The sequence below is a fragment of the Aythya ferina genome (assembly GCF_964211825.1).
Source record: "Aythya ferina genome assembly, chromosome: 10".
Lineage (NCBI taxonomy): Eukaryota > Metazoa > Chordata > Aves > Anseriformes > Anatidae > Aythya > Aythya ferina.
The window spans coordinates 17,237,359-17,264,633 of record NC_140306.1 but is presented as its reverse complement, the minus strand read 5'-3'; the positions used below and the strand labels follow the sequence as shown (position 1 = coordinate 17,264,633).

General features: G+C 38.9%; 1 protein-coding gene across 2 annotated transcripts in view; it reads left to right on the top strand.

The window, feature by feature from the left end:
* Window positions 1–5,597: 5,597 nt before the first annotated feature.
* Window positions 5,598–27,275, top strand: part of VGLL4 (vestigial like family member 4) — a 92,551-nt gene continuing 70,873 nt past the window's right edge. The window contains exons 1-2 of one of the 2 annotated variants that reach the window (XM_084530399.1): window positions 5,598–5,618; window positions 14,188–14,264. In XM_084530399.1, coding sequence (XP_084386525.1) covers window positions 14,201–14,264 — 64 coding nt within the window. In that variant the 5' untranslated portion in view covers window positions 5,598–5,618; window positions 14,188–14,200. Of the gene's footprint in view, window positions 5,619–6,844; window positions 7,099–14,187; window positions 14,265–27,275 lie in introns of those variants that run through there. The other variant, XM_084530401.1, reaches the window with a different exon arrangement.

Sequence of the window (27,275 nt, the reverse complement as noted above, 5' to 3'; positions counted from 1 at the left end):
GAAAGACTTGAGCCTGATGTTTAAGATATCTATTCTATTAAACAAGTTAAGTAAGCAGTTTAATTGAATGTCTTATTTTAGCTGTACTGAATTCATTTGTATTACTTCTCTCACATGGAGTCTATCTGGCTCTATGGTATACTTGGTAAATTTGAAAGCTTGTGTTCCCACAGAGTGGATTTTTTTTAATCTCTGCCTCCTGCCAAAGTTTCTCCAAAATCTCCTATTTTAAAATTAGTAGTGAAACATGAGAAGAAGGCATTCAGTGTGTGTGTGGTTTTTTTTTTCCTTAATGTTGCCATCCTCAAATTATCTTGCTTTTATGCAGTGATGAAGTGCCTGGCTCACTCCCTGTAAAGACAAGAGTGAGAGCCAAGAAGTCAGTAGCTTCTTTGAATGCCTTGAGAAGTGGTGCAGGATTGGGGGAAGAGCTAAGTAAAGCAGCCTACCAGTGTCTGTCTCATGACCCTGTTGCAGTGCTTTGGCATTACAGTCTGAGGCAAGGCCTTTTAAAACCGAACTATTTTTGTACTGAAGTCTTGACTATCTCTTTCCTTTCATTGCCTCTCAAGTCTGGCATTGAAGTATGCATCTTAAATGAGGAGACATTGCATGTTCTGCATGCTCATGGCTAACTCTGACCATGCATTCTTAGTTTAATTGTTTAAAGAATTCATCTGTGTTCCTTGCCTAGCATTTTTGTAAGTAATTTCAGCAGGAATCTTTTGAATTTGAAAATGAGTGTAAACCATTTTAAAACAATTTAAAACAAAAAACAGGATCCCAAATCCTTCTATTTTCCTGAGTTTATGGGTAAAATAAATACAATGTCTGATGTTCCACTTGTATTAGCACAGCTGCCCAAGTAGTACCTGCCACCCCTCTCCTTGGTAAGCCCAGAGAGCTGTGCTGAGGTCACCTGCAGCCTTCTGGAAGCTGCACTGAAATCACAGTGATAAGGGCACATCTGTAAGGCTGAAGGGAAAGCCTAATTGCTGTGATGGGATAAGTGATCTTAGTCTAGAATTTGCTGGTCAGTAAGAATTTCAAGTCCTCAGTAATCACCAGATGGTAAGCTATAAGGTTGGCACAGAGCAGCAGTATGAAAGTTGGTGCCGGAAGTCTCATCCTGCAAATGTGACTAAACTTAACTCCTCGGGTATGATTCCATAAAGCATTTAAGAGTTGAGAGTTTTCAGAGTAGGTGGGGCCAAAAGAGCTTTAGACCGACACGGTCTTTTGATGTTCCTTTAGGGAGGCATTTTACTTTTGTCCGTTGACTTACTACTGGTGGCTGGTTTAGAAACAATCCCCGCGACTACAAAACTGTTTCTTACAGCTTTGAAATGTATGTGAATTATGTAGTTTACAGTGAGTTAGTACATAAACTCTTAGAGTAATTTCGCATTTAATCATGAAATGCAACCCGTTCATTATTTTAATGATCCCAGTTACACAAAAATTTCTTCTTTCCTATGTGAAAGTTAGAGCAGAAACCTAGTAGGAAGGTAAATCTATTATGTGAATGTGTTCTCTGCACAAGAAGAGGAATAGAATTGGGGGAAAAGTATGCAACGGATTATTCTGAATATTTAACTACATCTGTACATCACTCATTACACTGAACTTTCTTTTACGCTCATTTTGTCATTCAGAGTTTTGCAGTTGTGGTCATTTTATTGGTGTTAATGAACTTTAACAGTAAACTTTTACAAATTAAAACCAGTAGGTTAATTCTGAAGGGTGCTTTTATTTGTTAATCTGACACTCCTATTTCTGCCTAGGTATCTCATCTTCCTTCACCTTATGGGAATCACTTTAGGGTAGAATCTTCCTCGTTAGAACAAAGCACACAAAAGTACCTGTGGTTAAATGCTCTGAGAGTTACTGGTGCTCATATTTCTGTTCAGCTCTGAAAGTATCTTACTGTTTGCTTGAAGATTATACTGCTGTTATGACCCTGCTCCAGCTGAAATTATACTGTCTCTTTTAATCTTCCCTTGGATGACGGGGCAGACAATTATGAAGAGGGCAAGCTTTGTCTTGAAGCAGGTAATAAATAACCAACTCCATCAACTTACAGTTTGGATCAACTTGTCTGTCTGGAATTACCGCTATTGAACACATTATGGTCTAATGAAATAATAAACTATCTTCAAAAAAATGTAAAGTGACTTGCATGGTACATTGTTTTGGATCTGGGTGTGTTTTTATATAATGTAGCTTTGAGGTGCAGTGCAAACAAATCCAGACTTTTACAGGGAAGAGTTTTAGATTCAGTTTAGCAGTATTAGCATTGAAGAAAAAAAGTTTGCTTGTGAGGCTATGTAATTTGGTTTTGATAAATGTATTTTGAGATGATTTTAAAAGCTATTTTCATTTGTAAAATTAGCATTTTATTAAAAGAGGTGAATAGATGGAGCTATGCATTGTAACTGTACTGGCAGATGTTTTGAAGTAATGACATACTTGATGAAGCCTGCAATATGTATCTCTCTGTATAGTGTTTTGTTACAGCTTTACAAGAAGCGTGTGCTTTGTGGCACAAACCTAATCATCTTTGTACATAGTTTCTATTAATGTATCTTACATTTCTCTTCAGACTTGAGATAACTTTGTGTCTTTCCATTTTGTTACAAAAGTATCTGTATTGCTGCTGTTTGAAGGAGAAAAAAAGGCAACAACAAAAAAGTGAAACTGCAGCAAGAAACTGGAAGAATGAAGGTAATTCCTCTTTCATGTGCAGTGAATGCCAGCTGGAAAATTAGTGCATTCTGTGGACATCTACAGAAAAAAGCACCATCTCTTTGTACCTTTAGAGTTGTATTGGTCATTGATGCAACGCAACATGTGCCCCCTGCTGCTAGTCTTAAAAGCTGAAATCACTTGAAAATAGAGTAGCAAAACAGGTCTGAGCCTCGTTCCACATTGAGTGTCCCTATCTACTTGACACTGATGTTGTTCACAATAGTAGGGCATATTGCTGCTGTGGTCCATGTGTAGGGAGATGCTTGCCCAAAGCATTTTTGACCAACTGTTATTATAGTGGAAATATTTTCTTAGTTGGTCATGGAACAGATGTCAGGCTTAATCGCAATAATAATTACAAGATTATTGGCAGAGTAAGGTCTGCGGAACTAGGACATCAAATCTCCCTATTGACTGCAACTAGGCTTGATGCAATTCCTTTTTTCCCCACTCTGGCTTCAGCTTCTTTCCATACTTGATCTCAAAATAAAATAATAATAAACAAGACTTAAGGTACTTAACAATGTAACTGCTCAAAGAAAGTTCTCAAAATACACCTAGAAATTAGCTAGCAGGTTGTGTTGCTCATGAAATATGGGTGTCTCTTCTGTGAAATGGAGCTGATTCTACATGTTCGGTGGGCTTAGGGCCTGTGAGATGTTGTATAAGTTCCGTGTTACAAATCCTTGGTTGGTAGGTTCCTGCTGTGGAGGACACTTAGGAGACACTGCCATGCTGGAATGTGCAGTCATAGCTTTGGAGTCAGTTCTGTATTTGTGGCTGCTGGTTCTTCCCAGCCTGCAGCTGTACCACACCTCAGCTGGCAGCTTGCAGTGCTTGGTCGCTGTCCTGGCTCTGTCAGGCAGTGGTAAGTCTTCCATTGATTATGGGGTGGAGAAAGAGTACTGGGAATCTGGGAATCATTTCACTAGAACTTTACATGCTTCCCCCTCCCCCCCCCCCCCCCCCAGTTATCACTTTTCAGTGATTAATATACATGTGGAACAGGTGTTTCTTCAACTGGAGCCCATTTGAGGATTTGAGTCACGCCTTACAATCTACCTGGCTGCCTAAATTTGGAGTGAAGTCTCTTTGTTTTAGTTCAGGTGCAAACCCGCAGATATCTCGGTCAGTTTTGGTTTCAGCAAAGTATGTTTTTTTGTTGGCATCTGAGTCAGCAAAGAGCCTTTGATAGCATTCACTTGTAAAGTATGTGCAAAATGAAAAACAAATTGTAACACCCAAGCAAGCCAAAATATGGTTCATCAAACGAGATTGTTTTTGATTTACTAATCTGTGAATTTGCCTTTTAAACAGCTTGGCTAAGCATTAGCATGTGTTGTGTTTAGCAGCTTCAACAAGTTTTTTTTTTTTTTTTTTTTTTATGGCTTGATCACTGTTAAGGTTCTTTTTTTGTGTGTGATTTCCAGCATTTGACAACTTGCTTTTTTTTTTTTTTTTCTCTCAACAAATGCTGATGCTTACCTTCAGTGTGGAACCCATCTGTACTAGCAGTGCTTGTATGGAAGTGCATAGGGTCATCTTTCCCGGAAAGCTCAGACTTCGTAGAGGTTTAGTAGTTATCCATCCCATTCCAAAACTTTTGCTAGAAGCTGTAATAGCATTTCCAAAGGATCAAAAGCTGTTTTCACCTCTACTTTTTAATGCTACTCCTCATCCCAGGAGCCCTGTCTCTTTAAACAAAGAAACCCTGCCTACCTCTTTCCCTCCAGCAGTTGTAAACAGAAGCAGCAAACTTTTTTCTTGAAGATACATATTAAAAAGGTTTGTAATTAGTCTACAGCAATTCAACCTCGTGATGCTTAATGTCTATTTCAGATCTTTTCTCAGTGCCTGTGGTTTTGTTTTCCCTACTTCAAAGTGTTTTTCTTGTTTAGTGTTTTCTCTAATAATTTTCACATTGCTATCTTGAGTACCATTTTTCCAGAAATTAGATCATCAAACTCCTGTTCTTCCTGGTAAAGAAAATATTTTCCAGTCTATTAACAAAATACCAACTTTTTGTAAAAATAAATAAATAAATAAAAACACTATAAATGTTTCCCTATATTGTTATAGATACTGTAGATTAAGAGTTTAAGAAATGTATAAAATAATGTTTATGATGATGTTGTTAGGCATTTTGCCTTTCACTTTTTTAGCAACTGAAGCCATTCTGTTACATACACTATGTGTGTTGAGTCTGAGTCTGGATTTCATTTAGCATTTGGAATGCATTTCTGGCTGCCTTTGGATGGCCCTGAGATTGCATGACCTGTCCTTGCAAGGATATGAAAATACTTCAATATCAGTTATTCTTGCATGATTTTGATAAATTTTAAAATTAGAATTGGAGAGCACAGACCTGTCATGAACTCTGAATCCTTCAGGGAATTGAGACAGGGTGTGGGGATTCACCTCGGCCTGTTCCCCTCCATGCAGCCTCCCCACATCACTTGGCTGGCCTTCTGCTTTGGCTGCCTCGCTGTGTAAATGTGGGAGCTGTGCTCCCTCCACTCCAGACATAAATCCCAGTTTCAGGATCTAAAATAAACCTTGGTGTGCCTTAGTACTTTTTTCCTTCAGTGAGGAAGTACAGCTGTGCTGCCATTTATATATTTATGCATGTATTAGCACAAGTGTTTGTCGTGCTGAGAGATGGGAGGAGGAGCTGAGTAAGATAGCAGTAAGAGCATTATATTGAGGCGTTTTGTATTTCTGCTCTCCTGTGTTCTTCTCAGGACCCACCACAAATCTGCAGCCGGAACTCATCCTGTGGTGGGCTCGGGTCGATTTGTCCTTGCCTTTCCCTTTGCCATGGGCTGTAAGAACCACGTGAAGAAACCTCAGTTCCTTCTGGCATTGTGCAGGTGAAAATCTAGCATTAATGGACCTAATTCTTTGGAGGATGGCTGATGTTAGCAACGGGCAACACAGCAGGAGCATGGTGCTTTTCTGTACCTCCTCCCTTCCTGCAACTCGTGCAAGCTAAAAGGCCTGCTGCAGAAAGCAGCACTGCCAGCTTCTTCAGAGCACCTTGGTGTAATCTGGAAGTACTGCAGTGCCTTGCTCCTGCAAAAACTACGGTTGGGTCAGAAGGCAGGTGGTCTGGGTTTCACCTGTAGCCTGCATGGCTCTGGTAGAATATCTTCTGGGGACTTTCTTATCTTGTAGTTGTTGTTTTATCATGCAAGATCTTAATTAGTGTGAAAAGCTTATGCTTGCTTTGATCCTGTACAAGTCTGTTTGTTTAATTTCATGCAATGAACTGAAAACAGGCAAAAATATTTACTGTGCTGTGCTTCTGAACTGCTTGAGTCTTGAAAATTTGGAATTAGGAATGAACGGCGCTGCAGGTCGCGGGGAAGGGCAGAGGCTGGGTGGTACCCCAGCACGGGGGCTGAGAGTGGTGCTGCACCCTGCCTCGCGCAGTAACCCAGCCTCGAGGGCCTGTGGTGCTCTGGCTGGACCTCTTCAGCCTTAACATCTTCACAGCGACCTCCTTCATCCTCAGTCCTACTTGTAGGGTTACCGTAGGAGCTGAAGACCTGGCTTTCCATTGTGTTTTATTTATCTATGTGTCTATTAGGCCACGATATATATATATATATGTGTGTATATATATATATCTTACAATGCTGTATAATCCTCTTCTTAAGAGCAAATCGGTTTTAAGAGAAGCTTTCTGTTCTCCCTCAGTTTCAGACAGGCTCGGTGAGGGCACGGCAGCGCGGAGCCGCCTTCCCCGGCCCTGCTCCGGGGCCCGGCCCCGCTGCCCCCGCGCTGCCCAGCGCCGCCTGCGGGAGCTGCGAGCCCGGGCTGGGCAGGGAGGGGAAGGGAAGGGAGAGGAGGGCGCCGCTGCCCCGTCCCGTCCCGTCCCGTCCCGTCCCGTCCCGCCGCGGTCCTTCCTCCCCCGCGGCGGGGGCGCTGCGGGCGGGGCCCTCTCAGCGCGGCTCCCGCTTCCTCCGCGCCGCGCTCAGCCTACCTGCGGGCCGTGACGTCAGCGCCTCATTACCCTAATTATGCTGAGCTCATAGCCCGCCGCGGCCAATGGGGCGGCCCGGCCGTCCCCACCTGCTCGGAGCCGGATTCCATCATTCCTGGGATTCCTCCCCGGGCCCGTGCAGCGAGCGGCGCCGGGGCCAGCGGCGCCGGGGCTCGCCGCGCCCGCTCCGCTCCGCTCCCGGCCCCGCCGCCCCGGCCCCGGCCCCGGCCCCGGCCCCGGGCGGGCAGTGAAGGCGCCGCCCGCAGCTCCCCCGGCCCGGCCCGGCCGCTGCAGCGAGCCGCTCGCCCCGCAGCCACGCTGTCGCCGCCGCCGCTCGCCGCAGCCGCCCGGCCGGGAGCACGCTGGTGAGTGAGGGGAGGGGGCGAGCGGGGCCGGGGCGCTGCGGGGCGGGGAGGGGAGGGGAAGCCCTGGCCCGCTCCTTGCCGCGGGGCTTTCCCCGGGGCACGGCCGGGGCCCCCCCCCCGGGCCCTGCGCGCCGCGGCCGTTGGCGGAGCCGCCCCAGCCCCGGCCGCCGCCGCGGGGCTTTTGAGGAGCGGCCGGGCGGGGAGGAGGCGAGGCGAGGCGAGGCGAGGAGCCCTGCAGCCACCGGGCTGCCCCGGGGGCCGGGCCCGGGCCCGGCGGGGAGCTCGTTTGGGAGGGGTCCCGTGGTGCAAATCTTTCGCGAACGAGCCCCGAGGGGGCTGTTAAAGCTTTGGATCCTGCATCGAGCATGCTCCGCTTGTACATACGTGCACGGGTTAGTCTGTAGCAGAGCAATTTCAGCCTCTGCAGTCAAGCTGAGTTTGTGTTGCCCAGATGTAATCAGAAGTAATTAAGTTTCTGAGTCAAGCTGACAGCACGTGACAGCAGTGCACCTCTTTCCTGCAAGTGCAGTGAGTGGGAACCTCACAACTGTTGGTACTGACAGAGGAGCCGTGGAGCCGGCTCGCTTTCCTTTCACTCTGTTGCTCCGCAGGGTTATTGGGAATAAGAAACGATGGGAATTTTTTAATTAAACCAAACACAAGCAACTGGTCTAGAGCTGCAGGGCTCCTCCTGGAGTGTAACTTTTCTGATTAGACTTTCTTAGAGTTTAGGCAGTTGTTTAAGGGGAACGTTCCTCGCAGGGGAAGCGGCTGCAGGTAGGGAGTAGCATTCTCTTTGCAGATGGTGATATTGAGAACCCGTACATCTAGAACGGTGTAAAATCTGGCAGTAATCTTCCCTTCCTACCTTCATACATAATATTTTTAGGGCTTTTCTACAGAATTCTTGTTCTTTGTGTTTTTCCCATCTGCCTACTTGTAAGAAATACTTACACATATTTCTGATGTGGACCATGCTTTGCTTAATCCCTTACGTTTCTGTGTCTTCCGGTTGATACAGCAGTTACAATCATGCCTTAAAAAAACTGCCTAAAGTCATACAGAAAAGACAGATCTGGTCTGTTAGACTCCTGGTAGAACTTGGCAGTGTCTGTACTGTACATTTGCGTTGTTGTTTTTGTTTGTTTGTTTGTTTTATTTTGTTTTGTTTTTGAAGCAAACCTCTGAGCTGAAACCCTTGCTGCAGAACCACCAGTACCCCCACTGTGCTGTGGGGAATGGGGCTGGGTGTACTGTGCATGATGCTGTGCTGCTAGCCCTCCTTACCTCTGCTCGAGAAGGACTCGGTACCGTGACTGCTGCCACCTCGCTTTTACACCCACCTTTGAGTAGGAATTAGGCCAGCTCTGCAAGTGGTGGCACCCAGAACTGGTACTGAAAGGTGTGGATCTGACAGTCTAGTGGTATAAAACACGGCTGGTAGCTAAGACATGGTAGAAAATAGTTGGTATAGACCTTCTGGGTGTGTTAACTGAAGAAGCATATTTTAAAGCAACAGGAAATTCTTGTTTAAATATATTTAACTTCAGTAACTAACACAATTTAGAGACACTGAGAAGGCTGATTTGTTCTCAGCTACATTTTTTATTGTAAAAGGTAGCTTCTCTTCAGGTCCTTTTATTATATTTAGATGTTGCATACTGTTTTTGCATCAGAAATTATTACATGATGGATTGAATGATCGTTTCGAAGCAAGACATGGTCAGGTTAGACTTCTCCACCTTTAAATTCTTACCTTTGTTAGATTTTTCTTCAAGCACTGTTGCTAAGAGCTTTCTTTTTAGAATGTTTCCTTGTTAAAGAGGATTTATGCAACAGAAAACAAAAACACATGGTTAAATGCCAAAGTTTTGCTTTAAGCTTTATTTTTGTATGTGATAAGTCAAATCATTAAGTTGTTTCTGTTTGGAGGTTTGCCTGTTCAAACACACTTTCACATATAAAACAAGTATGGTAAGAAAACACCGTACGGAGGAAAGACTTTAAAAAAAAAAAAAAAAAAAAAAGTAGTATTTTGATGATTCCATTGGCCAAGGAGCCTGAACTCACTATGAAAGCCTGTCTGTCATAAATGCAGGAAGGTGATCAGTGCTACGTGGTTATCACAATCTAAATTGAACACTTAACAGTTAATGTTTCATACGGGTATCTATCTCAGCACAGGATTTATGTATCCTGTGGATTTTAAACATGTTGCAGCTTTTGAGGGCATACATTGAATACAGTGTGCTTATCCTTTTTCTCATTTCAGCACTAATATGCTTTGCTCTCTCCTGTATGAAAAACACTCCCGACTTGGTTTGCATCAGATTTTTACTTTATATTCCCTTCCTCTGCAGCCTTACTAATTGTTCTGGTAGGCTGTGTCTGGATTCCCTCTTCACTTTTGCTTTGTTCCATTGAAATGAACTGAAACACCTCTGACTGTGGGGTATGACATCTGACTAGTACATACTTTGCCTGCATCTTCCTAGAAGTCAGGTGCTTTTGACTATCTGTCAGTGCTCTTCAGTTAATCTTGTTTTCCCTATGCTTCTGTTTATCTATGCTTACTTCACTTTCGTCCTCACTCTTGATAGTTTCTTGAGTCTCCTGTCATTCTTGTCTCACATTTTTGTTGTTACAATGGGCTTGGCTTATTCATTTCTCTCCCTCCAACGTTATCCCTGTAATTTTACCAGACATACGAATTCAAATGCCAGACTTTTCTCCGCATTGCTGAAAGGTTCAGTCTTTTTCTCTCCTTGGCATCGTGTAGATGTCTATCAGTAGTTCACACTCAGTAAGTTCAAAGGAGACCCCGTAGTAGTGTCTGCTTTCAGATGTTTCTCATTAGCTTGTTTGCAATAGCCGTTGGCTGGGCTGCTGTTCTGTGTGTCAGTCAGACCTGTGATCCAGCTGTCCTTATGACGGTGACCTTTCTTTAAATCTTCATGTCCAAACTACGTCTAAATCCTCCTGAATTTTTCATCTGCACAGCATGTCTTTGTTCTCATCAATGTATCCCTTTTTTCTGTTATCTGCCTCATTACTTTGGTCCTAGTTAAGATTCCTTCTAGACAAAAGCCATCGTAGTTCCATGCCGATTACTGCTGCAAATATTACCTTGTGTATTTCTCTGTTCTATTCCTTCGTTATTCCCTTTTCCTTTAATCAAATATGAAATTAATCTCTTATTTGAACTCTCTCCTGGCGTACCCCACTGTGAATAATAATTTACGTGGGATTGAATGAATGTCTCGTTGTCCAGTCTGCAGTTAGTCTTTGGTGTCAGTTTCTCTGCTGCCTGTTTACTTAAGCTTCAAATAAGCAAGTTTAGGACTTTCCCTGCGAGCTTTCCCTGATGCTCAGAAGGTGCTCTATAAATTCATGAAAACACTTAACGGTTCGTTTGCAAAAGCTCTAATTTCTCTGTTGCTATGGTCTTCAAAAATGTTAACTGTGAGGTATTTGCTAAACTGAGAGTACTCCACACGTGCATGGCATTTGCAGAAGTTTGAAGAGAAGGGGGAAAATGCGATGTTTCATTAAACTGAAGGGTGTTATGTTCTTGAAGTGCAGATGCTGCGTAAAAACCTGCTAGGGGATCAGTGTCATTGAGATGTTTAGTAATTCGTTTGTGGTTCAGACAGTCTGACAGTCTTTAACATTCTGTGTGTTTACTACATTCCTGAATGTTTCTCTGCTGCCATGCTGGAGAAATGGCAGACTAGGGAAATACTGAGTGGGAGCAGCAATTGATAAGTATATTAAGATAAGATATTAAACTAATATCTGAAATTACTGTAGATACAATTACCTTAAACTCTTGTAAAAGTGCTTTTGGTTCGTATTGCTTTAAATTGAGGAGTTAAGTTTGTATCAGCTAGGAGACCTGTAAGACTGTTTCCGTCATGTTTAGATCGAGCCTAGCCAGAGGAAGTTAAATTTGTGCACCTATGTTTCGTTAGTAATTTGGTTTCCCTTTTGAGGCCTGGGTGTAGAGCAATACTTGTAACAAGGCAAAGTTGTCGTTGTTGTTGTTTTGTTTTTATGGGATACTTTCATTTATAACTTTAGATTTGGTTTAAGTTTGTTTCTACAACATAGACAAATTTAGGCGTAACACAGAATTAACTAACTTATCGAAGTCTGCTTTTCTGTGGTTTTTCATCAGAACCCTGGAAACTGAAATCTTCAGTTTTGAAGTGTGAGTCCTTATGAGGATGACTGGGCTGTTCTCTGAAGGCTGCAGCACTTGCTGTCCTTGCCAAGATTAAAAGAGAATTTTAAGCTTTGAACTATCTTCAGAAGATTCCTCCTCTCATTCTTGTAGGCAATCTTTGTTTCCTTTCTGAGCTGCCATTCCTGACTTGTTAGCTTAATTTAGGGATAGAGGGTTATTTCATATCGTTTGAAAAATAACCTGGGAGTTTATTGCTCCTTGAAGGTAATTTTTATAACTGTAAATGTGTGCAGCATGTTTGAAAAAGTGCAGCATATGTGGAATCACACCCTGGGATTTGCAGATCTCTGTATTAGCAGCATCTCTTTCAAGAAGCTGCTGAATGGACACAACAAGACATTAACTGCTAGCGAAACACTTCTGCAGCTCTCCTATGATGTAAGCTTCAGGAATATGCAAAGCTCCAAAACTACACGGAGGCCAATTTTACTGAAATTGTTTTAAAAGTGTCTGATTTCCTGAATAGCATTAAGATTTGGTTCCTGTTTCCTTCTGTCAACGTGAACCTCTGTCACCAGCTAATTCTCTTACTAGGAGCGTGTTCCGGAAAGGGACTGGGCATCTGCTGCTCCCATTATTTGGATATTACTGGCAGACTTGAGGGGAACAGCAATTTGTTTTTAGTAAAAGGCAGATCATAATATCCTTTACATTGTTCTTAATCAGGAGAGGTTTTTCTAAAGAGTTGTCCAAAAAGCTTTGAAGTACCGTGAAACTGAGGACAAGGCTGGTTAGGGCTAAGTCATGGGCAGCCGTCGGTCAGTTCGGTGTCGCTGCCTCTTCTGATCCCAAGTACTGCAGTCTTTGGTTCCGGCTGAGCTTTTACTGCGGCAGAAGAGTTTGTGTGAGAGGACCAGTCAACACTGACCTAATCAACACTCTGAGAAGTAAAGTGGTGCTGTTTTAAATGCCAATAAACCAAAAATCAGAAGAGAACCAAGCATCATGGTCTAGGGAATTGGAGTGGAGTGGGGAAGCCTTCTGTAGAGGACACTGTTTGGTTTGGAAGAAAGAGAGGCTGAATATGGCATAAAGAAATATTTAATGAAGACAGACTTAGAAAAAAGAGCCTAAGATCTTATTTTCTAAAACTTGTTGCCTGCCTATACAGTCTTAAAAAGAAAAAAAATGTTAATTGATCTTTATCAGTTTGATTAAAATACTGCTCTTGAGCAAAAGGTGATCCTGACAGGGAGGGAGAATGTGTGTCTTTATCCTTGAGTGCTATATTTAGTTATTGCAAATATATCTCCTCTCCTCATTCGGTTCTACAGTAACGAGACTGGATTTCAATCATAAAAAAATAATGGAAGACTAAATATACTTAAAAATTCTTTCCCTTATGCTTTACAATCTTTGTTGAATTTTAATAGTGAGGTTTATTATTTATCATTCATTATTCATTGTGCAAAGTCAAGGAAATTGCTACCCAAGCACGTGCTTGTTAAATCTATATAAGTATATAAGTTTTGAGATTTCTGGAGTTGATATTACTTTAAGTCACACTGGAAAGTAAATTACAGTAAACAGTTCTTATGACAGAATAGCATGCAACTTTTTTGGGGGAAAAAACAAAACAAAACAATGAAAGAAATTGTTAGCAATTTTGGATTTTCTCTCTTCCTCTGTTTTCTTACCAGTTCTGTCTATGCTGTTGCTTTATTTAAAAGCAGCTATGAGTTGTTGGCCTTTCAATGCAAGCACCTTGCAAGACAACATGCTGTTCTCTTCCTTACTTTCATTTTCATATCCTCTTACATTAGAGCTTCTTTATAGTTTTGAAGCCATATATGTGAAACTTTTACAGGTTTATGTAAGCTATAAATAGAAAGCAATTATTTTATTTATTTATTTATTTATTGAGAGAATGTTGCTTGCTATATTCCTGAAGTGTACATTGTTTTGGGATGGGGTGAATTTTTCCTGTATTGCAATTATGAGTTGTAGGGGAAAAAAACAGACAAGCAACTAATGAGGTGTGATGCTAACTGTAGGAGTTACAGTTTTCAGTCTGCACCATATAGATGAGTGTTTGATCCATGAGTAAGAAAATCTCTTTATGACTTAAAGCTTTGGGTGATTCTGCTTTGGACATGGGAGAATATGGAGTGCATGTTTATTGAAGATTGTAGGTCTAAAGCAGTCTTATGCTGCTGTGGGGAATCAGACCAGCTGTCTTCTTCAAATGAGTTGCACCTTTGGATACTGTCTCAAGTAGCTATTTGGATGGAAGGAAGGCATGTGAGAAGGAAAAAAAAAGCCTTAAAATATATAGCGGATAACACTTGCAATGTACATGAGCAGTGGTTGTCAGTTTCAGTCAAGTGTTTGAGAACTTGGTCTTCTGTTTTGTTTTTTTTTTTTTTTTTTGGATGAGTAGTTGGTGGGAAAGCTAATGTTTAATGTTTCCTTGTTTTCAGCAGTGACTTGGTTTTAACAAATCCTGTGCTGTTGTAACGTGACAACAGCAGAAAACTGGGTTTTTGATTCTTCCTGCTGTCATGCTCTTGTTTGTTTCTTCTTCCTTCTGTAATACCTAATGTGTGTACTCTGTGAATGAGTGGCATGCTGCCTAGCATGGTTTGGTACTGAATCTCTAAGTTTACTCTTTGCAAAGAGCAGAAGATTACCACAGGGGAAAAACAACAGATAAAACAAACAGGAGAAACAAATATTTTTTTTTAATACTGAAATGTTTCAATGCAAAGAAGGTGAACTATGCAAGATGACCCTGTAGTACTTGCAGGCAAGATGAAAGGATTTTTAGCATTTGTAATTCAGTGATTTAGCTGTGTACTACTAAAACATTGTAAAATTCAAGACTTCCTTTCCGAATTTTCCAGGATCCAGAGAGGAATGGAGACTCCGTTGGATGTTTTATCAAGAGCGGCGTCTCTACTACATGCTGATGACGAGAAACGTAAGTCTGAAACTTGGTTCTCTTTGTTGGATCCAGATGCTTTATGTTTGTACTGTGCATCAGTCTGGTTGCTGGCTTTACCCATCTTTTCAGTTTACGGAGTCTAAGATATAGGAAAATGTCTTCAGAAGCTCTTAAGGTTGTCATCTTAAGATAGGGAAAAAAAAAAAAACAACAACATTGCATTTAAATTGGTTAGTATGCAAGATGCAAGACAATTGTTTCTGTTATTTTTAAAACGTACTTAGCGATCCATAGAAAGGTGCCCTTCTTTTCCCAATTACTTTTGGATTGTTAGCAGACAAAAGCTTGTATTGGAATCACTGTCAAACTAAGGAGGCGTTTTACATCAGGGAGGCCTGTTCCCTTTTAAGAACATGTAACTAGGTGTGCACGGATGGATGGGCAAAGATTCCTTTCCAGCTCATAAAAACTTAGAGGTAGACAGTTACAATTAGTAATGAGCACTTCATTTTCCTTTCAGTGCTAGTAAAAGACAAGTACAGGATGTTAACATTATAAATGATGTCAATTGCAGCTACAGAGTATCTCATTGCCAGTCATTTGGGTAATATTTTTACTTCTCTTACCATTCAGAAAAATTGTCTAAGATGGGTTAGCCAATATTAGAAGAATGTTTTCACTTCTGCCAAATTGTAGTGCTACTGTGTAGAATAGCATGTTAGTAATAACTTTTTCTTTCCTTTTTTTTTTTTTTTTTTTTCCTTCTGAGTAATGTATGCATCATGGTTATCAACCTAAATAGAAACTAATCACAGAATCACAGAATCACAGAATTTTCTAGGTTGGAAGAGACCTCAAGGTCATCGAGTCCAACCTCCAACCTAACGCTAACAGCCCTCCACTAAACCATATCCCTAAGCTGTACATCTAAGCGTCTTTTGAAGACTTCCAGGGATGGTGACTCCACCACTTCCCTGGGCAGCCTGTTCCAATGCCTCACAACCCTTTCTGTAAAGAAGTTCTTCCTAACATCTAACCTAAAACTCCCCTGGCTCAACTTAAGCCCATTCCCCCTCGTCCTGTCACCAGGCACGTGGGAGAACAGGCCAACCCCCACCTCTCTACAGCCTCCTTTAAGGTATCTGTAAAGAGCAATAACTAACTAAAACTAACTAAAAACTAACTAGAAAAATGGTATTCTGGATTTTAAACTGCACTTTTTGTGGGTCTGTATGTAGCATCTGTGCATAAAGTTGCCTTTTAAGATGACTTTTTTTGAAAAGTGAAGGTTTCGAATGTTGAATTAAATAATTGATTTACTGCTGCTGCTAATCAACATATTGAGTTAATTGAAATACGAAACAAACACTGTATTTGGAGATCAAGTCCCAGACTTTTTGTGTATGTTCAAATAGTCAAGATAACAGTAGCTCACTGTTGAAGAAGTTTGCAAAATGAAAGTTTCATACTTTTGTGTTACTGTCTCTTAGCTTTATAATGAATATTACTTTTGTTGCTCTTTCATGTTCACCTTACTGCTAGATAAGGACTAAGTTTGTACTGATCCCTCTGTAATGGGATGACTTAGTTGAATGCTACAGTTGTTGACTATTACTGGTAAAAAGAACAGCGGTGAAAGTCCTCAAGGAAATTGTTCTAACTGTGATTTTGGCCTGGCGATTTCTCTTGTAAATTAACTTGCATGTTTACTGAAAGGGCAAAAGCTTAGCTTATTTTCTTTTGACTACATATATATACTTGTGTGTGTATATATATATATATATATATATATATATATATATATACACATATATATATACTGCCTGAGATTCTAGTTTGATTTTGATTCTGAGTTCCATAGGGTAGGAATGTTGGGCTGTGTTTAGAGAATCCAGAGGAAGTCTGAATCAGTGCAGCTCACACGTGAGGAAGCTGATATGTGTCTGGTTCTAATTTACATTCCTTTAGTTTTACCACTTAGACTTAATTAGATTTATGCCACTCTGCAGCTTCTAACTTATACTCTCTCTAAGTTTGTCCTGTTGTTGAGTGTGCTGCACACCAAGCACGCTATCGTATGTAAAGCTGCGAAAAGGAAGATCTAAGGAGTGCAGACCAGGCTCTGAACCCGTACTTTTTTGTGTTGCGTTTTTTTGGAAACTGCACCAGCAAGTGGTGTTGCCCAAAGGATACTAACAGGTTGAAATTAGCCTTAATCTTAAGTTCAGTGATTATCCTTGAGCTTTCCAGTAAAGTGCCTGGCAGGCTGCTCCTGAAGCTTTAGCAGTAGTTCGTCTCTAGACTTGTATATCCCATGCTGACTTTATGTAACAAATGGAATTCTGCGGACTTCCTCATATTCCAGTCATGACCTGTACTCCAGTCATTTCTTTTTTTTTGTTTTGTTTTGTTTTTCCTCCTTAAATCACATTATTCTTAGATAGTTGGTATCTGAACAAGCTATTGAATTATTTCAGTGATGTTGATTGTATTTAGGTAATACTATGCAGGTCATTTTATTGTTCATTCATTGCAGGGGCGGGGATGGACAGTGACAGGAATGACAAAAACAATAGGTTCTTCTTGACATTGACAATGACAATGTGAACTTTCCTGCTTCCTGACTTTTGAATAAGGATTTCAGATACGTTTAGCTTCTGGAACATTTCTGTCTTACCTGAAGTCTCTTTTTTTCTTTATTTTTTTTCTTTTTTTTTCTGGAATAGAAATTTATCTACCAGATAATTCCTGATGCCCTTTGCACATTTCAAATTTGAAATTTTTTTTTTTTTTTTTTCTTTTTCCAATGGGGACCAGAAGAAAATAAAGCCATAAACTTTTATGACATTAAAGTGCTATGAAGAAAATAGTGGTTAGGTTCCAGTGAAACAATAAATCTCCTTGTAAGGATGATTAGGCTCATCTAAGCCACACAGAGTGTAAGAATTAAAAACAGCTAATCTGTCTTCTCAAGATCAACTGAAGCAATTAAGATATCATCCATTTCAACTATAATCACTGAAAATTATTCCTCTTCAAAGTATTTTAATATTAAAGCTTTTAAAATAAAAATGAACGTGACCTTTACAGTTCTGTCTTGCAGTATAAGGAAGGAAGCATATGATGTATATAAGAGTACATAACATGTATAAAATGTTTTTGAAGTTAAACTACGTATACTCCTTCATAAGATATAAAGCTAGCTTAAGTTGTTGGTGCTCTTGTTCATGCATATCACTGATTTAGCTGCCACTTTTCCTGAAAGTGTTAGTACTGTTTGTATACAAGACATTGATCCTCTTGCAGACAAATTACAAACTTTAGCACCCTGATATGCTTTAATTCTATCTCAACCTCAACTTCAAACTAACTTGCATAAATCAGCAGCTTTCAAGTGCATTTACTGTACCTAAGCAGTACACATACAGGTTCCTGTTAATAGCAAGGCTTATTTCCTGAAGCTGCTACGTTATTTCATTTTATTCTTGGTTGTCTAACTATATTCTCAGGAGGAATATTACCATTATTTATAAATTTAATTCTTTCTAACGTGAACTATCCTCTTTTATCTCTGTGGACACTCAACAAAATGCCAAGTAATGTAGAAGTGTCTTTGTGTGCATAGGTTACATTCAGTTGAAAACAAATATCTTTTTAACTGTACCAGTACTTAAACAAATAAAAAATGAATGTGATGTATGGCTATTAGATTTCCTGGAATTGTTAGTGTTTTTTTTTTGTTTTTTTTTTTTTAAACAAATATGACCTTGAGGGTGGTGTTTTTTTTTCTTTTTTCTTTTTCACCAATGTCAGTAAGGTTGACCTTTGGTGATATGTTTGCACGGTATGTTGCTTTCAATGGCATCTCTTTTTTTTATTTCATGAACTATGTTGGCAGTTATTTCAACAACTCCCAGTATAAATCATGCTGCACTTGTTATGAAAGAAAATTTACAAAACATTTAGTTAACTACTGTTTCATGGAAATGATTAATTACAGAAAATAAATTATTAATGTAATTTTCTATTTGTCACTCTTACCAGAGTGATGTAATTTAAGCTTAAGTTGTAGTAGATCTATACTTTATGAAAGAAGGTAAGTTGACACTGCTTTAGACATGATAACAGTTAAAGCAGAGGACAAAGATATTTTCTAATGGAGTTTGTTTTTCATAGAATCACAGAATGGTTTGTGCTGGAAGGGACCCTAAAGCCCATCGAATCCCAACCCCCTGCTATGGGCCAGGACACCTCTCACCAGACTAGGTTGCTCAAGGCCCCATCCAGCCTGGCCTTGGGCACTGCCAGGGATGGGTTAAGCAATTTTTACTTGCTGTCCACACTTGATTTCTTGTTTCACTGGAAAGAAAGCATACAAGGATGCCTGTCATCTTGAAGGCTTGTCTCTTAATCACTCAGTTTTCAACAGTGAAAGGGTTAGGGTGTAGGAAGTCTGTGCTGTTTATGAGTGACTGTTCAGTGCAAGAGTAGGTGATGAGCAACTATTCATCTGTAAGTGGCACCTGTAAGGTTTTGCTGTGTTTTTGTTTGTTTGTTTGTTTTTTGTTTTTCAGAGCCTGGGAAGTGGGTTTTGTATGAAGTGAACATCTGTAAGATCTGTGTATGTGTGCTGTCTATTGATTGTTATCAGAGCTGGTAGAAACCTTATCAAATGTGGATTAATGTATAATTGCAAAAGTCAAGTTTATTTTGAGATGTTTGACAGAAAATGAGGACTTGTACTTGCAGAATGCATTGAAAGCACTGTGTTCTTGTCATGTGCTGATTTTGTAGTAACATTTCAGTTGTGCTTCCCTCCAGTATGCAATTCCAGTTTAAGAATGGGAATGAATGAGGAAAAATGCATGTTGTTTCTTACCCTCTCAGGATATTATAGTGAAAAGTCTGTTGTTGGCAGACAGAAGATAATATATTTCCATGAGGAAATGAAAGTTTTAGAAACAGCTAATAAATGGCACAACAAAGTCCAGGGTAATAGCTTTGGATTCTAACACAGTGCACCAAGTCCATACCTATTGAGTCTTGCTTTATATTTTGAAACCCTGTGATAGAGGAGGGCATTTAAAATAATAATAATAATAATGATAATAAAAAAGCTTTGATCAAGTCATGCTTCTTGCATGTGTACTGCAGTTGTGTGTGCCATCTTTGTATGTAAGTAAACCTGGAACTGCTGTTTTACACTTCTTGCCTATGAAGACTATTATTCTTTGGCAATGGTTCCTTTTATGTGGCTTAGTTTAATTCACTTCAAATAATTAAGCTAGACTGTGTAGTCGGTATTTCTAGTGCAGAAGAACTGCTGTGCTTTAAAATCCCTACCCTAATCTATTTTGCAATAAATTTCTCATGTAGACAATACCTGCAAATCAGTTTTTACTTTCCTTCTTTTAGGTCAATCAGTTCAGCTAGGAGAAGGAATTTTGTGCTGTCTACCATCTCTTAATTAATTAATATACAGTAATTTGTTGTTTTTGAAAGCTGATCCTAAAAAAGAATACTTTCAGGATGAGATAAGAACAACTCATTATTTTTTTTAACACTGTTGAAGATAGTGACTGTAAGCTTATTACTTTAAAATACAAAGTGGATAATATTTGCGATAGAATTGGACTTGAGTGTTGTTATTTGTGCTGAACTTAATAATGACAGTGTGTTTCTAGCATCACTAGCACTCTTCTGTACTTTTTTGTCTGTTTTGTAAATTTATAGCAAATTACAGACAATGAGTCTAAGGGCAGGTTTTCGTAGCAACCTTTACAGAATCTTAAGTATCTTCCATCCTACTGTGTGAACAATTTAAATCAGCAATGAAAATATTCAAGATCCTGAAAATTTTGTGGCTGACTAAAAGTGAGTAATAGCATGGAACTTGGTATATGAATTAAGTTAGCACAAGGGCAGCCTTAAAGATCAGTTTCATTTATTTATTTATTTTATTTCTTTGTTAAAGAGATTTATCTGCTTTAGAAAAATGAGAAGGAGTAATAGCATTTTTACAAGCAGTGAAACAGAGGCATCAAGTCACAGTCTTTGTTCGTTTTCTAGCCACAAATTCAGCCCATTCCTGGCTGAGGGGAGTAATGTTAACAGTAAGGGTGCTAAATATTCTACAGCAGTGCAGTACTTAATACGAGATGATAAATTTCTAATAGAGTATAGTCTGTAATGTGACTTGCTTTTTGTATTTTGATTTACATATATATGTCCAAAGCAAATCTTGTAAGAAAGCAATACAAGGCAACAGTTACAGCTGTATATTGTAGGTAAGAGAGAATTCACTATCATTTATTACTTATGGAGTGGTTGTTTTAGGGGTAGAAGGGAATCAAATTGATTCAATGAGGGCAACCTAGAACATAGTTTGAGTTCTTTAAACATTAATTCTCATACAGACTATATTGATGGTAAACTATTTTCCTCTTATGCTAAAATCCTTCATTTTATGACCCCAGTAATAGGTATAATTCTCTAATAATTTAGTATATCACCAGTTTTATGTTTTCTTTTAATTGTTTTGCCAGTACTTCTGTAGTTGATCTTTTTTATTTTTATTTTTTTTAATGTAATACTGTTGAGAATGTTAATGTTATATGTAATACCTGCTGCTATGCATATACAGGGGAAAATGTAGTCCCTGTTCTCAAGGTCGTCAAGGGCAGAAAGCAGAGCACTGCTATGGTGAGATGGGGCTACATCTGCTTAGGTAGGATGTCAAAAGCAGAGATGGAAATTTGCATTTCCTGATACCTGGTTGTAGCATTTTATTCACTATGCTGCTAATGCCCTAACTTCATTTAAAGCCTGAGTTTTTAGTCTGGCAAAAAATCCTACAAGAGTTTGATGCCACAAAAATTTTTGCTACCGTAGAAGTGGAATTTAGTGGGTGGGTGGCAGTACTTACCCTTTTCTGCCTGTTGATTTTGGAATATTCAGGAAATAAATTTGCTATTGTCTTTTACAGTAGCTCATAGTAGCACCGTAAAATTGCGCATAGGGAAACTGTCCTTTAAAAATCCTTTGCTTTGAAGAATATCGTGCAAGTTTCTGTTCCTTTACCTGAGCAAGCGATCAGTCATCATAGATAATCTTAAGATACCATTGCCACTGGGTACTGACTAAATCAGTGTCTTGTTTTTCCCCAGTTTAGAGTAGATAAATTTCTCCCTTATAAGAAAAAACTTTTATGTAATTCTACTGAAAATCTTGCTTCTTGTTACTTTCGAGATCATGAAAGTCTTTCTTTTAATCTGAATGTCCTACTTTTTGTTTTGCTGACAATGCTTGCTGAAACCCCACTGGGCTAAGTTGAGGACAACACAACCACCCAAACCAGGCTATTTCTTTTGCACTCTGTAAATAGATTTCACAGTAGTTTGTATGCACATTGTTCTTCACTACTTTCAAAGTCTGAGGATTTTTAATCAGGATTTGTCAGCTCTTCTTAGGTGTCTCTTACTAATCAATCCAGCCTAATCTTTCATGTAGAGCTTGACTTCTTCAGAAGACTTTTCCCTTACTGTGAAAAGAGGGAAAATGAAGTGCTTTGCAATTGTTTCTCCTATTAAAGTAAGTGAATTGTTATTTCCTCTTTCATGGTAAATTAAAATAACTATTTTGTTGTCTTTCTACCAGTTTGATGATTGGATGAATATGTTTGTAGGTTTAGAAAAAAGTCAGATATGTACTAAAGACAAAGAGTTAAATTATGAAAATGAGATGTAAGGTTAGACTTCAGTGTTCTGCAACTCAGTTTAACATACTGAATTCTTTAATTACATAAATTAATGAGCAATTAAGTTATTGAACAGCTTTTATGAATTAGAAACTATATGGTCAGAACTTATATGTGATGTCTAGCAAAACAGAAACTTAAGTTTTCTGGAGGCAAATACAATTTCTAAGCAGCAGTATCAGCAAAGATTTACATTTATGAACCCTCAACAGCTATTGGAGGTGTTAAAAGAAATTTGTTAGCTAGTTATTTACTTAACATTTAATCAATAATAGGAGAAGAACAGGAGTCCTACTAGTTTTGGAGTAGAATTTGTGGCATAACTCATCTGTTAGTACTGAAAAGAGGAAAAGTATTGAAGTGTGATGTTTCAGTTTGGTAATCGTGTGATGGAAAAACATATGTGGTTCAATCATTGAAATGCAGCCTGAATCATCTGTTGTTGCTGCATGAATACCAAAAGCCTTAAATAATAAAACTCTCTGAGTAATAACATGCGTAGTGTTCTGCTTTTAGATTTATGAACCATACAAAAATGCTAATAGGAAAATGCTAATATCTTCCCTGTTTTAAATATCAGTGTTTTTTTTTTTTTTTTTTAATTATTAATATTATTAATAAAATACTCAAATGGGTGAATTCCTGGCCTTCAACTCTTTGTTTTTCAGAAACACTTCAGCTGTTTTTATTACTCAACACTTTCACAGAGGAGCTTTCTGTAAAATGATATCAGGGCCATATAATCGTTTTTAGGATTTTCTTGAAAGTAGGAGTGTTAAATGGGAAAACTCATTGCTTGTTGTGTTCTCCTCCCCTCTTCCCTCCATCAAATATTCTTACCTCTAGAAAGCTTCACTCCATGCCCTTCCCCCAAGTTTATTGTAGCACGGAGATAAAGAATGAGTAGAGTTATGTTTTCAACTTGTTAAATAGGCTGGAAAATGGGGCTATTGTCTGCATGGCGCCTACATGTATTTTAATAGGAGTAGAACACCATTAGCATAGCCAGTGGAGTGATGGTAATGCCTTCAGGAACAAACTGTCTAAATGTATTTTTTTTCAAATTAATTAAAAAAAAAAATCAAGACATTCATCTGCCTATAGTTTGTAAACATGTAGCATCCTTCAACATACCAGATGTTTCTGTCCAAGCTGCATTGGCTCAGAATCAGGCTGCTCAGAGTTCCTGTGTCTTTTCTTTGTGAATCCCTTTTAGCTAATTGATGATAAAACATTTGCAGTGATTGGTGACATTACCTCCAAGGAAATTATGTTTACTGAAACACAATCTCTTTAAGTGTTGTTTGGCACTGGGAGGGAGAAGAATCTTTTTACTAGAGTGGAATTTGTCATCAGATACCAACCACTGCTCAGAAAATTGCAGCTGAGTGAATGCCATATTGTGAGTGTGATAGCACATACACCACCATGTGCAACTTGTCAGTGCACGTGCTTCTGAATGGTTGTAGTCCCTGAAACACAATACCTGGAGCTTTGTGCTCAGTAGTATTTGTTGTATTCTGCATTTGGGGAAAAAAAAATTGAGAAAAATATTTGGTCATTGTGTTTTTTTCTGTTTTATGGTGGGTAATTTGCAATTACACAACTACACAAATGGATGTGTTCTTTTCTTCCTGGTAGGCAGAATATAGTAGCTTGTGGAAATCTGGCCGTTCTTAATGTGTAGTGAACATTATTCAGCTTATTTCACTAAAAAAATTAAAATATAAATAAAATAAAGTTCTACCTTACTTAGGAATGCTACAGGCTGTGCTGTGAAATGCAGGGTGCTTTCCCAGGATGTTCTTCCCACATCTGTAATAGCACAGAGTCAGGACATGCTTGGAAATCTGTGTCACACGTGCAAGGCTACTGCTCTCATTTAGGGCAGAATTTGAGAGAAAGGAGTTGGAATGTCTCAGAAATACTTTGGATTCAATATATTTTCTGTTGTCTATCCACTTCCTTGTTTAATATTTTTATAGTTACCACAAAGTTTTATCCATGCGTCTGGAAACGTTAGGAGTAGGAGTGCTTTACAACTTCCCGGCTGGCTTGTTGCCGCTAGGCGTGCTGCCCCTCCCGTCGCTCAGGTTCTATGCACCAGATGCCATGCATTCTGGAATGAGTGTAATTCATCTTCCAGATGGAAAAGCTTGGCTTTTGGGGAAAGATAATGTCTTTGGTGCAATGTAACAATTCTTCACTTTGTTTATGCAGGCAAGCAGATATGAAAGTACCTTTTTCTGTAAGTAAATTACAAGATTGTATTTAAGAAAGGAGAACTCAGAAAGCTTTGTGTTCTGTTATGATTTAAAGACCTTATGCTGAAATAAAAGGATGGGTTTATTTAAATACATTGTTTTAACAGTGTGTGTATAAAAACAGTATTAAAGTTGTGAAGTCAATTCTTTTAGAAGCCCTGCAGTGTTAAAATTGAAGTGGTCTTATGCAATCTCAACTCCTTTTTCTGTGGTACAGTCTTCACTGAAATGATTGTTGAGTATTTGCAGTTCTGTTGTAAACAGAAATATGTAAGTGCTTAGTTAATGAACATATGTTTGGTGTTTTCTTTTCCCTTGCTGGGAGCCCGGACTTCATTTATGGCATGCCACTGAGATTCTGACCTGAAGGAGGAGGGAGCTGAACATGGGTTTTTCCAGTCCAAGATGAGTGTTAATGGCTAATGAAATAAAGGGAGGATAGAGGCAGCTATCCCACTCTGCTTTACAACTCATTCCTTTTGTTGTTAATAAAAAAACGACCAAACAAAAAAAACCTGCAATGTTTTGCTTCAGGCTGAAGAGAGCATATTTCTCCCCTAAGATGCAAATGCCAAAATGACTTGCTCTTAAATATTCCCCTCTGTTGCTCCTGAACCAAAAATCAATTACTTGTGTAAGCACACTTGCTACAAATCTTCCATGCAGCTATAAACAGTGTCACTGCAGAATTGTCTATCATCCATAAGCTTAAAAGGAGAAATTCTTCTTGTTTAGCAAAATGTGAAGTGATATATTACTCTCTTTTTTTTTTGTTGTTGTTGTTTTTACTTCTGTTCTGATTTTAAATTCAATGATACACACATTAAAATGGGTCTAAAAAAAAACACCCTAAACTGTATAACAAAGAGTATTTTAGTCCATCTGTTACAACGACACTGTATTAGGTGATAATACCTTGATAACACAGGAACTAAATTTGTTTAAATAGATTTATTGTTTTGTAAGAAAGATAATTCTAAAAGGTAGCTGGACAGAAATTGTCTTTGTGTTCTTGTGTTTTTAAGTTAATTCATTTTATCTCATGCACTAGGCTTAAATTTTCCTGAAAAAGCGGCCATAGCAGTAACTGCTCTTGTTTTCTGGGTCATGCCCATGTTGTCTGTTTGGTTCCTGTGAGAACAGCTGTTTACTGCAGTTGTAACTTTACTACTATAAATCTCTGGCCTTTATTTGCTTTCTTTAGAGCCAGGATATATCTGGTTCATAATAGCAAAAGAGCAACTGTTATTCTATGGCTCCATCTGTCTCCTCTCCCAGTTTTTGTATCCTAATGTACCTCTTGCTTAGCATGACCTGGAATGAATTTGGCTGTCTAAGCATGCAAGAATTTTACTTCCCCCCCCGAACTTACCTCCAAATAATGACATGAATGGAGAACCTCTTTCAGTAGTTCTTATCCTTAGAGTTACCGCATCAGTGAACTGCATCATGGTTTTCCAACAAGGTCTAGATTTCAAATACATTGAAGTTCAGCAGTGTTGGCCTCTGATGGAAATTCATGATCTTACTGTGCAAGGGCCTTGGTCTTTGTGAGAATTTCAGAATGTGTGTATTGCATAATGCCAGCACTTACCATAGTTATATTGCTTTCTTTTGTCATATTTGCCTGACATATATATCCTTATATATGAAAATGATGAGCTGTATTATTAGAAGTATAGTTGAATAGCTAATTAGCTCTAAAGTTATTAGCTGTATTAACATTTATAGTAGTCCTTAGTAAAATAATTTGAAATTGGTAATATTATTGCTCTTTTAAATATGCGAAAAACTTAAGACTTACTTTCTTTAATATTAAAGCCTTGAAAAAGTGACAATATTCATACGGTCTTTTTCTGTATAAAGAAAAAACAATTTGTGAATTTTCAATCCATCCTGTTTGTAAAAATCTATAATTATTATTTTTATTATTATTTTTTTAAGTCTAATAATAGTTAACTGGTCTCAGTAGAAACCTCTGCACTGTTGGACTCTTCTTGTCCAAAGTACTTGATATCGATAGGCTTTCCGTGAGTTAACAGCAATAACTGGTTATGTTGTTGTCTTGTGGTTCCATCAGGCAGTGGGTCAGCTGCCTTAATCCATTTGACTGAACTTCTCATGACTCTCAACAGATGTTTTGCCTTTAAAGGTCAGTTTAACTTTCTGAACAGACTAGCTCCTTGCTTCCCAGAGCATGCCAACATAGTTAAGAACTGGAATGTAGTTTGACATCAGGAATGAAATCTCATGAATTTCTTTTTCACTTCCTTAGTTATTCAACCAAATCTCATATGATACCCACTTTCATAACAACTGCAGAGCATGTTTTAAAAAGAAAATACAATGTCAGAAGAAGAAGATAACATGAGAAATTAGATCATGTTGTTACTGCGAATAGCTTTAAGTTGTAAGGCATAATCATTCTAGTGTACTTTGGTAAGGTTTGCCTGTATTATAATAATATATTGCAGCATAGTTGTGCTAGGCATTAAAACATAGGCATAATTAAATTCCCATCCAAAATGTATGCTGTGAATATCCATGTTTGATACTAAAACAAAATGCGTGCAGTTAATGGACTTCAACACCATTCTTAACAGTGGAAGTGGTAAGGAAAAGGTGCCCCACAGAAGACCAGAGAAAGCAATGAAGTTAAAGTAAATCATAAGCTCTCGGCAGGAAACTTGGCTTTTAAAAGGAGATACGATTGTATCCTAACGTATTTTTAGGGAGAGTCATAATTTGCTTCTCTGTTGGAAGGGGAAATGTGTTTTGCTGAAGCAGAGTTGTGCATCGTGTGACTGGCAGAAGTCTGCAGCAGGTATTTCAAAGAAAAGTTCTTCTCAACCATGGACAGTTACTTGTTGGCTCACACCTGAAGCATGTCAGGTTGGTATGTCTAACGTAACTGTGCTGGAATGCAATAGGGAGATTGAATCTGTGTTGGGATTCCTGCTAATATTTTGTGACATTGTTTCATAGATTGGCCACGGGTTGTGGGAATAAACATGCAGCAGATTTACA